Below are 12868 nucleotides of genomic sequence, written 5' to 3'. Positions count from 1 at the left end.
TCAAATTATCCCAAGCTCCCTAATCTCCTCCCAGGCTCCTAATGATGAAGTCAGTAATAGGATTGGGGGTATTAATTTGGGACAGTAATGCCAGCTGCATGGCTTATGGGTGAGGGGTGACCTTGTGGGCTGGCCAACCTGTGCTGGCTTTGATCTGATCTCTAGGGAACGTGAGTTGGCTTTTCCCCGGAGTGGCGTAGTCCCTCTGTGGGACGCCGATCATCCCCTGGGCATTTCTGGGACACAATGGCAGGGGCACTGGATGCCGTACTGGCTAGAGCCAAGGATGTGTGCAAGAGGAATGGCCTGCTTATTCTTTCGGTGCTTTCTGTAATCGTGGGATGCCTCTTGGGATTTTTCCTTCGGACGAGACGTCTTTCTGAGCAGGTCAGTATTATGCAATGTGAGGAATGGATTGTGTATTTGGAGGGGATTACAAATTTGCAAATACAATGGCCGCAGAATACTGACGTGCAATAGATTAAAATGGACCAACGGACTGTTACGTGTGCATATAGTTTCGCGAAAGGGGACATTGCCACCAGAAAGAACTGTGCCCATATGTGCGCTGTACTTATAGGACAACTTCTAATCCAATGGTTAAAATTTGTATTCCTCGTCTTCCTCTACTTTTCATTATTTCGAATCTCCATGTAATGAATCTATATCTGTATTTTTCATATTCCCCTCCCCGAAGCGGGAACATCCCAGTTGTCGTGATCAAAATGGCTGGGTCTTAATCATTTAGGGTGGAGCTTGAAGAGATGATGACTGAACGGGGAAAAATACTGTCATTTCCAAATTTAGAGATTTCGGAAATGTGATCTGTTAAAGTAATCCCTTATAAGACCCATTGCAGACTTCATTGTTATTTCCCCCAAAAAATGTATTTTTTTCTTTCTTTTACAATTTTATGTCAACGCAACAATTTTTAATCGGATCCTCTCCCAAATTTTGCAAGAATTTTAACTGGATCGTTCATTTTGATTTTGCATTTTTGCAATTTTTCATCCACAGTTTTTCATCTTGTCACATAATGGTCAAACATGGTAAGGCCAAACGTAGTGAAATATCAGATATGTATACAATGAGGGATATACTGTACTGTTGCTACACTGCCAAAAATGCTGCCGGCACAGCTGTCCTCCGCGCACATCAGCTCAAGTAGATTGGCCTACATATTGCATTACTGAGCGCTTATGACCTTCTGCGGATCTTGATAATTCTCAAGATATAGTGTGGTTCTCAGTTTAATCATTACGTTGGGCCAAAATTTTGCAGCACGTCTGCAGAGCTCCATACAACGCAACAGATTTTGGGACAACCTGGCAGCGTCTTATTGCGGACGGTCATGTTCAATGTATTTGCACAGCTACAGTTGGATACAATGGTGGTGTACTGTATGTATTAAAAAAAAATCCTGGTCTTAAAAAATGTGAAAATCAATTGACCGTTTTGTATGATCGTTAGGTCGGCAGAATAAGGTCATCCACGGCCATCACTAGAGCGTGAGATGTCCGACCCCTCTGTGTACCACCAACAAGATCTCCTAAATCACTTAACTAAATTAAGGCCATCACGTGAAAACAAATGTGTGAACGATTTCTCCTCTAGGGTTGTACTCACCTGACCCTGATGGACCTCTCTTTGTCTTATGTTGTACAGGAGATTAGTTACTTTCAGTTTCCTGGAGAACTTCTTATGCGGATGCTGAAGATGCTTATCCTACCCCTTGTGGTATCGAGGTAACATAAAATATTGTTGTGTCTCTTTCGTTTTTGGGGGGCATATTGGATATTTTTCATTACAGTTTTTTTTGGCGTCGCTTTGTATATTTTCTGCTTGGTGGTTCGAAATTGTAAGATGTGATATTGTAAAACATTTGGAACCAGGCTCGGACTGGGCCATAGGATAACAGGGGAATCCCCCGGTGGGCCCCCTATGCAGATCTGGGCCCCCCAACCCCACTGTATGAGAAGCACTTGGCATAATTCAATTGATTCTGTATAGAAAAAAACAGCATCTCATCATTCATTAATCAAACTACCCAGTTTCTTATTATATAGAGATATAGGTAAATTTGTGAACGAGGGTAATGTAATTTTTGTATGCATGTGGGCCCCCAAAGTCAGTGCTACTGGTGGGTCCTTGGCACCCCAGTCCGACACTAATAGGAACACAATAGCATTGGTGTCTCAATGGTGGGTGACACCGCTACTATGGAACCTCATAACTGTGGTGGCCTGGTCTCAACTCGCACCATACAGAAGTACCAGTTTCGGATTCAAGCAGTGCTAACTGGTGGCGCGGGCACTGTCCTCAGATCTGCAGCACTGTGGGAACCATGTATATCACAGAGCTTCTTCAATATTCCTAATCTTGAGGGATGTGTGGATGTATGAGCTGCCATTGGATTGGCAGGGGCGTATGGTGCATCCAAATAACGGGCTTGACTTGGAGGACCAATTTTGATTTCAACTCTGATTTCGATAGTAATTAATGGCTCGGTTCACCTTTCCACAGTATTTTTGGGGAATGTGCTTATCGGACTGCACACTGTTCCAATAATAACCAGCATGCCCACGCACATCTATAATTTTTCAGGTGTTGATAAAAAAAAATCGCAGCATGCACTAGTCTGTTCCGATTTACAAATCAGACTAAGACAAGTCAATAACGGGCAACTCCCAAAATTCTTGGGCTCAATGTTCAACGTCCCTTGCCATGAACAGTGAAATCGGGTGTATGCTCCACAGCTTCATTGGCGCACTGCCCGCACCCAAGGAGTTTGAACCTTATAGCTCAGTTATAATATTGATTTTTTGGTAATACAAAAATCTATAAGCTATGAAAGGGGGCTAGTTCGAAAGTATATAACGGGTTCAGTAAAGATGTAGGGGCGGTTTGGGGTGACTGTGGAAGCCGAAAGGTTCCCTTTAACTAAAGGTAGCCAGTAACATATGACAAAATTATTTCTTCCGTTTAAAATGTGTCCATAGCTTTAAATATAATTTTTTAAATCAATTATTGGGAATCTGTCAGTAAGTTCAAGACCCGAAAATACATATTTGGACATGCCGGTCTTGGAAATGTACATCCATCAGCAACTTTCTATCTTCTATGTGTCTCTCCATTCCCAAAAAAATAGCATTTCAATTCCTATGTAAATGAGGTGTTAAGTGCTCTGGCCTTGAATGAGCACTTAAAAGGTCACTGTCTCTAGGGCTTATTCCCCCGCCCAGCATCAGCTTCTTTAGCTTGATTGATAGATCACTGCCTGTGTGATGTCCAGCACCAGGCGAGGAACTCAGACAGTGAGCATTAATTCAAACTAAAGAGGCCGATGCTCGCTGGGAAAACAAGTTCTAGTGGCAGTGGCTTGTTAAGTGCTCAGTCAGGCCCAGAGCACTTAACACCTCATTTGTATAGGAACTAAAAAGCTAATTTCTCAGGAATGTAGGAACAGATAGAAGATATAAAGGTATCGATGGATTTACATGTGCATGGCCTGCATGCCCATATATACATTTTTTGCTTTAAGGGTGAGGAGGGCGGTTGACTTTACTCACAAATTCCCTTTAAATCAGGGGTGGGCAATTAATTTTTCCAAGGGGCCACATGAAAGACCGTGACTGTTGTGGAGGGCCGAACCAATAGGCCAAAATTAATTCTGCTAAATATTAATATCGATATTTTATATTATATTATTGAAATTTTTTTTAATATTAATTGTATCAGAATTGTATATTGCGCAGAATTAAGTATGTTGATATCCCCCTATATATCGTTTGAACCCAAGCACAGCCTCTTCTGTATATCATATGAGCCCTCCAACAGCCCCTTATATGCAACATGAGCCCCACACAGCCTCCCTCATATGTGGCATGAGCCCCACATAGCCTCCCTATATACTGCATGAGACACACACAGCCTCCCTATATACACTGCATGTTGCCCCTATAGCCTCCCCATGTGCAGCACCATGTCACCCCTTCATGTGCAGCACCATGTCACCCCCTCATGTGCAGCACCATGTCACCCCGCCCATGTGCCTCACCATGTTATCACCCCATGTGTGCAGCACCCTGTAGTCACCCCATGTGTGCAGAGCACCATGTTGTCACCCCCATAGCCTCCCCATGCCCACCCAAGAAGCCCATATACATAAGGGAAAAAAAACACCACCTACCTCATCCCGTTCCCTGGCGCTGTGCTTCACTCTGCCTCCGGTGCGCGGACTGTCTGGAGCAAACAGCTGACGCAATGATGTCACTTCATCGCGTCGGCTGTTTCACACGCTGATTGGTGGAGGAAGTGACCAGAGGCCCCTCCTCCGCCAAAGGAGTCAGCAACGCCGCGGCGCACATGGAAAAAGCGAGCGGCCCGACGGACATTGTGCGGCCCGTGGACCTTTGATTTCCAGCCCCACGGATGTCTCGGTCCGAGGGGCTGACTGAGACAGCCAGAGGGCCAGATGTGGCCCGCAGGCCGTACTTTGACCAGGTCTGCTTTAAATGCATTTCCCAGAGTGTACATATAAATACCCTGTGCTTAGAACAGATCGTTAATTTTGATCCATAAAGGCCAATACCGGGAGACAGCTGATCAGCGTAATGAATCTGCATGTCAATGTTTACAAAGGCAACAAAGTGGTTTATAGAACCCCAATAATCAATTATTACTAGCCGTCAATATTGAAGCCCCTTTAATATCGGGTAAAACCAGCAAACATAATTGTCGCCTTGGGCTAATAATTAAAGGGGTTGTCTGGTTTATACTCCTTTTTATATATGTTGTTTGGGAAGAGGAGAATCACAATCCTCATCATTAACCAGTGTAAAAAAAAATGGCTGCAAAGAGCGTTTCTCATTGCACAGACAGTCTATTAATGTGAATGGGCAATGAGTAATGCTTAATTTCTCCTATGGTGGCGCTGCAGGGAAATGTAACACAGCCAGGTTTCCCCATAGGCTACAACTGGGGGTCTTGGCAGGAAGATACTTTATTGTTAGACAAACGTTCTAAGGGTCCATGAAATACGGACCATGCTCATGATCACAATACCGTGACGTGCTGGTCAGGCTGGGTACATATTGTCCAAATGAAGACTGTCGTTTAGAAAAAAAAACATTTTTGCTGTGTTTTTGTTCTTATAGTGTTCAAATTTCTATTTTTCAAGTAGTGATCTCCAACCATTTTACCATGGCTTTTTTCTTCACTCTCGTAACCCCAACCCCAAGGAGTGCAGAAGCAAAGTGACGTTTTGTGGCCCTCTAATGATTGTGATCCTTTTTATTCTTTTTTGCTTATGACTGTACAATGGTTGACTGTGTATACAATGAAGTCTGTAACTGGCATATTGAAAACATGGCCATCTGGAGACTCAGAGGGGGAGACGGATAAAGACTTAAGACTCATTTTAACCTATGTATTAATGACATACACCAATCCAATAAAGAGAGCATGAAGATATTAACCCAAAAAGCAGATTAATAATATCCTGGCGGTATTGCACGAGCAGCTGGTCTAAACTATACATTAATATTATCATGCAATTCGACAGACTATTTCATCCCAAAATATAAGGAATATAGGATACCGCAATGTTGAACAAAGTGATAGAAAGATGCATCTTGGTCTTTTATGTATAATCCCAAAGGTCTAGATGCTGTAAAGCTGCTCTTGTACGTACTATAGAGGAAGTGGAAAACTTCATTTGCAGACACATGTTTCGGGTGTTTGCCCCCCATCAGTGCAAAATAGGAGATGTAATTTAGCTAGGTAACAGGGCTCTGACAGGGGGGTCTGAGAGGTAAAATTTCTCCTTGAAGGGAGCGGAAAATCAGCGTAGGGTGAGTTATAGGCCATGCTCTGTTGGGTATTTAAATATGCAAGTACATGGCTTCAATTGTAGTTTCTGGTTTCTCAGATAGCAAGGCCCTTTATTGGTCCAGTATTGACTTTTAGGATTGCTAGTGCCAAAAGAGAGCACTAGAGTTTCCGTTCTTTTTTTCCAATGTGGTCATTTGCATATTTAAATTCTCCAGTGAGCATTGCATGATCTGTAAGTCTCCATATAGCAACTTAGCTTTTACAAACCTGTTCCCGGTGTTCCGGCTCCACTTCCTTCCCCTGGGTCCGCTGCCCTCTGTTGTGCTCCACGTTGGGTTTAGCAAGCTGTCTGGCGTTGGTCAATCACATCATCTCCTTAGGCCTATGTAAGGGCCACTAAAATGGATTACGACTCTAGTGTCTGTGTTTGGTGTGCTCCAACTCTTTGATCCAGCACACCTAACGCTCAGCAGGTGAACCTTCACTCTGCCATCTTTGCTTTGTTCCACTGCACCTGGTCCTGAGTTTCCTGCTCGTAACAAGTCCTCACTCCCCACGTGCCTTCTTACCTGCTGCACCAAGCCCCGGGAACTGTGTGCCCACCTGGACCTCGGGCTTAGTGGATCCACCTGGTGAGCCTAATATTGGCGCTCTCCATAAGGAGAAACTTTACTCGTTAGACTATATTATATGCAAACGAGATGTAAGCTCGTTAATACGGAGGTCAGGAGAGATGGCCGTGATTCAGGTGACAGCTATCTCATGGGTTTGTCCTGCTTTAGTGACCAAAGTAATTAAAAAATTGCAGAATAGGATATTAAACTACTTTATTCACAATTTTTCAGAATTTTTTTTTGTACTATTTTGGAAAAATATGGAAAAAAAACCTGAGAGCCAGCAGAGGGCAGCAGAATAGGGACGTTAACCACTGTAGTGTGTAAAATCCCGAAAACAGAGTAAATGCTCCCATGTTTTTGTAACTGTGTGAAATGGCAGAAGCCACGACCGGTGTGACGTGCACAATGCATAAAGGGATCCTGAGTGCAGACCGAGGACGATGATATACGTTTGTCACCAAAATTGTAGCTCTGTGTCTATAGAAACATAGAAATACAGAATAGTCTATACTTCAACCCCGTATTGCAAATTGACATTCGCACATTATGCCGTACATGCATGCAACTGTGCCTGCACGATCATAAGGTCATGGAGAGCTGATCTGTAAGAGCTGCTCCTACGCAGGCTGAACCAGCGCGCCAAAAGCGTTGCAGAAATGCCCATTCATTGGATGACTTCTATGTAACGCTGCTTTAATTATCCGGGCAATGTGTGGCCGGCCGAGGCGCTCTCCAGCCGATTGGTGGGAAATTAGACAGAAGGACGTAAAAAAGAAAGTTTGTCTTCATGAAACAACCGGTTTAAAGGGTTAAGTGTTACCATTAATTAGCATTTCAGTTATTAAAAAAGCAGAATCTCTAGTACTTCCTTTATCCTTGTATTACTTCACATTGATGAAATACATTATGATTATCTGACTTGGGAAGTTGGAAGCCTGAATACATTTTGATCTCTTCTTATTCCAATATTTTGGGAGGCGAATTGACTAAACAACAACAAACTTTTTATTTATTTATTTTTTAGTTTCAATATCCACCATATGGAATAAATATACTTTATCAGTTTGGACAGTTAGGCAGGCATGCTTTTTTAAGATTTTATTTACACTCCAGGAAGTGAACATATACAGTGGGGAAAAAAAGTATTTAGTCAGTCAGCAATAGTGCAAGTTCCACCACTTAAAAAGATGAGAGGCGTCTGTAATTTACATCATAGGTAGACCTCAACTATGGGAGACAAACTGAGAAAAAAAAATCCAGAAAATCACATTGTCTGTTTTTTTTTTTTCATTTTATTTGCATATTATGGTGGAAAATAAGTATTTGGTCAGAAACAAAATTTCATCTCAATACTTTGTGATATATCCTTTGTTGGCAATGACAGAGGTCAAACGTTTTCTGTAAGTCTTCACAAGGTTGCCACACACTGTTGTTGGTATGTTGGCCCATTCCTCCATGCAGATCTCCTCTAGAGCAGTGATGTTTTTGGCTTTTCGCTTGGCAACACGGACTTTCAACTCCCTCCAAAGGTTTTCTATAGGGTTGAGATCTGGAGACTGGCTAGGCCACTCCAGGAACTTGAAATGCTTCTTACGAAGCCACTCCTTCGTTGCCCTGGCGGTGTGCTTTGGATCATTGTCATGTTGAAAGACCCAGCCACGTTTCATCTTCAATGCCCTTGCTGATGGAAGGAGGTTTGCACTCAAAATCTCACGATACATGGCCCCATTCATTCTTTCATGTACCCGGATCAGTCGTCCTGGCCCCTTTGCAGAGAAACAGCCCCAAAGCATGATGTTTCCACCACCATGCTTTACAGTAGGTATGGTGTTTGATGGATGCAACTCAGTATTCTTTTTCCTCCAAACACGACAAGTTGTGTTTCTACCAAACAGTTCCAGTTTGGTTTCATCAGACCATAGGACATTCTCCCAAAACTCCTCTGGATCATCCAAATGCTCTCTAGCAAACTTCAGACGGGCCCGGACATGTACAGGCTTAAGCAGTGGGACACGTCTGGCACTGCAGGATCTGAGTCCATGGTGGCGTAGTGTGTTACTTATGGTAGGCCTTGTTACATTGGTCCCAGCTCTCTGCAGTTCATTCACTAGGTCCCCCCGCGTGGTTCTGGGATTTTTGCTCACCGTTCTTGTGATCATTCTGACCCCACGGGGTGGGATTTTGCGTGGAGCACCAGATCCAGGGAGATTATCAGTGGTCTTGTATGTCTTCCATTTTCTAATTATTGCTCCCACAGTTGATTTCTTCACTCCAAGCTGGTTGGCTATTGCAGATTCAGTCTTCCCAGCCTGGTGCAGGGCTACAGTTTTGTTTCTGGTGTCCTTTGACAGCTCTTTGTTCTTCACCATAGTGGAGTTTGGAGTCAGACTGTTTGAGGGTGTGCACAGGTGTCTTTTTATACTGATAACAAGTTTAAACAGGTGCCATTACTACAGGTAATGAGTGGAGGAAAGAGGAGACTCTTAAAGAAGAAGTTACAGGTCTGTGAGAGCCAGAAATCTTGATTGCTTGTTTCTGACCAAATACTTATTTTCCACCATAATATGCAAATAAAATGAAAAAAAAACAGACAATGTGATTTTCTGGATTTTTTTTTCTCAGTTTGTCTCCCATAGTTGAGGTCTACCTATGATGTAAATTACAGACGCCTCTCATCTTTTTAAGTGGTGGAACTTGCACTATTGCTGACTGACTAAATACTTTTTTCCCCACTGTATACAGTGTGTGTGTGTATGTATATATATATACAGCAGAGTAGGTGAAAAAGGCATATTTCTAAAGTCGCTATTGACATGAAATTCTCGCCAGATATCAGTGCCAACATGTCCAGTTCAGACAGGCAGAGAAATCAAACCATACATGTCCATAAATTAAGTGTGACATAATAAGAAATTACACAGGGAAAAAGTATTGAACACGCTTATTGAAATACTTATTTAATACTTCATACAAAATCCTTCGTTGGTGATGACGGTTTCAAGACGCCTCTAGTCACAGGCATTGCTCAGGTGTTATTTTGGCCCACTCCAAACATGGTCCATATTTTGGCTATTATGGCATCCAAAGAGTTCAATTTTGGTCTCACGTGACCAGATTATATTCTCCCAGTATTTCACAGGCTTGTCTAACTGTTGTTGAGCTAATTTTAGAATCATAGAATAGAATCATAGAATCATAGAGTTGGAAGGGACCTCCTGGGCCATCTGGTCCAACCCCCTGCTCAAAGCAGGATTCTCTAAATCATCCCAGACAGATATCTGTCCAGCCTCTGTTTGAAGACTTCCATTGAAGGAGAACTCACCACCTCTCGTGGCAGCCTGTTCCACTCATTGATCACTCCTACTGTCAAAAAGTTTTTTTCTAATATCTAATCTGTGTCTCCTCCCATTCTGTTTCATCCCATTGCTTCTAGTCTTTCCTTGTGCAAATGAGAATAAAGATGATCCTTCTACAATGTGACAGCCCTTGAGATATTTGTAGACAGCTATTAAGTCTCCTCTCAGTCTTCTCTTCTGCAAGCTAAACATTCCCAAATCCTGCAACCTTTCCTCATAAGACGGGCTTTGCAGACTTGCAGACCGGTCACCATTCTGGTCGCTCTTTTCTGAACTTGCTTCAGTTTGTTGATGTCTTTTTAAAAAATGTGGAGCCCAAAACTGGACACAGTATTCCAGATAAGGTCTGACCAAAGAGGAGTAGAGGGCAATAATGACTTCACGTGATCTAGACTGTATGCTTCTGTTAATACATCCTAGAATTGCATTTGCCTTTTTTGCTGCTGCATCACACTGTTGACTCATATTCAGTCTGTGATCTATTAGTATACCCAAGTCTTTTTCACATGTGCTGTCACTTAGCCCCATTCCTCCCATTCTGTATATGCTTTTTTCATTTTTATTGCCCAGATGTAGTACTTTGCATTTTTCCCTGTTAAAAACCATTCTGTTAGTTGCTGCCCACTTCTCCAGTTTATTTATATCTTTTTGAGTCCTCTCTCTCTCTTCTCTAGTATTAGCTATCCCTCCTAGCATTGTGTCATCAGCAAATTTAATCAGTTTACCCTCAATTCCTTCATCTAAATCGTTGATACACTTTTGAACATGCTTTCTCTTCAGCAATGGAGTCTTTCGTGTTGAGGCATACAGGCCATGGAGGTGGAGTCCATTACTTATAGCTTTTCTTTTAGACAATTGTACCTGCTGATCCCAGGTCTAGCTGTAGCTTTCCATAGGAGGTCCTTGGCTCTTGGACAACTCTTATGATAATTCTTTTCACTCTTCTGTCTGAAATCATGCGGGGCCAGTTTATGGTGAAATGATGTTCTTTCCACTTCCTGATTATGGCCCCAACAGTGCTCACTAGAACCTTCAGTGGTTTATAAACTATTTTGTAACCTGTGACGCTAGTCAGTTTTCACGGACAAGCCGTGAGGTGGGAAAGTTGAGGAGTCCGAGGTCGAAAGCCAGGAGTGTACATCATAAACAGCAAGGTGAGGTAAAGGTATAGTCAGATCACAATTCAGGGTCAGAACTCCAAAAAGGTAGTGGATCAAGACAAAGGGGCTAGGTAAATGGATGGTCAGAGGCAAATCCAAAGTTGGCAACAAAGATCAGAATGCTAGAACAGCACTAAGCAGACACACCACTTGAGCAGAGCTACAACTGACATAGATTAGAGGCAGACACCAAAGCTAAGTTACCTGGGAATCACTCTGAATAGGAGTCACCTGTAGGAAACCCAGCCTTGGCCTTGACCTTGATTGAGCGACTGGACTGTCACTAACTACACTGACGGCTCAGCATGCCCAAGCCTCAGATAGGACTGCTGAACTGTCTTTTAAGATACCGACAGCTCAGTATGCCACTGCCCCAGATTGAACAGCTGAACTGCCATTCACACTGAGTGGAGGAATCGTGACATAACCAACGCCATCAGTATGGTTTGCAACATTAAGGTTATGAAAGTCGTAAGACAGCTGACTGGTTTTACACATCATGAGATGTTTCTTGTGAGGCACCTTGGTAATGAGTTAGGTCATCATTTGAACCAGCTGTTATTATTTTTCACTAAGTGGCAGGATTGCTTTCTAATTACTGATTTCAGCTGGTGTCAGGACTTTCCAGGGCTTTTTGTGCTTGTTTTTACATATTCAATACTTCTTCTCTGTGTCATTGCCAATATTACACATAACTTAATTTATGGAACTCTATGGTTTGATTTCTTTGCCTGTGTGGATTGGATGGGTTGTTGTCAATAGCACCTTTAGAAATGTATTTTCTTCGAAAATTGGCGACGTGCTCAATACCTATTTCACCTGCTGTGTGTGTATGTATGCGTGTGTGTGTGTATATATATATATATATATATATATATATATATATATATATAATATTATTATTATTATTTGTGATTTATTATTTTCTTAATATTTTTATTGTTTTTCACACTATTTAGTGTCCCCCTAGGGAACTTAAAACCACTGATCACTTGATTACTTATACAATGCAATGCAACGCTGTATATACACTCACTGGCCACTTTATTAGGTACACCATGCTAGTAACGGGTTGGACCCCCTTTTGCCTTCACAACTGCCTCAATTCTTCGTGGCAGAGATTCAACAAGGTGCTGGAAGCATTCCTCAGAGATTTTGGACCATATTGACATGATGGCATCACACAGTTGGCGCAGATTTGTCGGCTGCACATCCCTGATGCGAATCTCCCGTTCCACCTCATCCCAAAGATGCTCTATTGGATTGAGATCTGGTGACTGAGGAGGCCATTTGAGTACAGTGAACTCATTGTCATGTTCAAGAAACCAATCTGAGATGATTCGAGCTTTATGACATGGCGCATTATCCTGCTGAAAGTAGCCATCAGATGTTGGGTACATTGTGGTCATAAAGGGATGGACATGGTCAGCAACAATACTCAGGTAGGCTGTGGCGTTGCAACGATGCTCAATTGGTACCAGGGGGCCCAAAGAGTGCCAAGAAAAAATTCCCCACACCATGACACCACCACCACCAGCCTGAACCGTTGATACAAGGCAGGATGGATCCATGCTTTCATGTTGTTTACGCCAAATTCTGACCCTACCATCCGAATGTCGCAGCAGAAATCGAGACTCATCAGACCAGGCAACGTTTTTCCAATCTTCTACTGTCCAATTTCGATGAGCTTGTGCAAATTGTAGCCTCAGTTTCCTGTTCTTAGCTGAGAGGAGTGGTACCCAGTGTGGTCTTCTGCTGCTGTAGCCCATCTGCCTCAAAGTTCGACGAACTGTGCGTTCAGAGATGCTCTTCTGCCTACCTTGGTTGTAACGGGTGGCAATTTGAGTCACTGTTGCCTTTCTATCAGCTCGAACCAGTCTGCCCATTCTCCTCTGACCTCTGG

At 42.8% G+C, this 12868-nt stretch overlaps 1 protein-coding gene across 2 annotated transcripts in view; it reads left to right on the top strand.

Moving 5' to 3' along the window:
* The first annotated feature begins 238 nt into the window (after window positions 1–238).
* The window catches only part of SLC1A7 (solute carrier family 1 member 7), a 119354-nt gene continuing 106724 nt past the window's right edge, over window positions 239–12868 (top strand). For both annotated transcript variants that reach the window (XM_073563717.1, XM_073563716.1), the window contains exons 1-2: window positions 239–387; window positions 1666–1745. In XM_073563717.1, the coding sequence (XP_073419818.1) occupies window positions 247–387; window positions 1666–1745 (221 nt within the window). In that variant the 5' untranslated portion in view covers window positions 239–246. The remainder of the gene's footprint in view (window positions 388–1665; window positions 1746–12868) is intronic.

Source organism: Dendrobates tinctorius, unplaced genomic scaffold, assembly GCF_039654945.1.
Source record: "Dendrobates tinctorius isolate UK_male_01 unplaced genomic scaffold, ASM3965494v1 ptg000396l, whole genome shotgun sequence".
NCBI classification, from domain to species: domain Eukaryota; kingdom Metazoa; phylum Chordata; class Amphibia; order Anura; family Dendrobatidae; genus Dendrobates; species Dendrobates tinctorius.
Note: the sequence above shows the minus strand (reverse complement) of the source record. Positions and strands in the feature narration are given on the sequence as shown.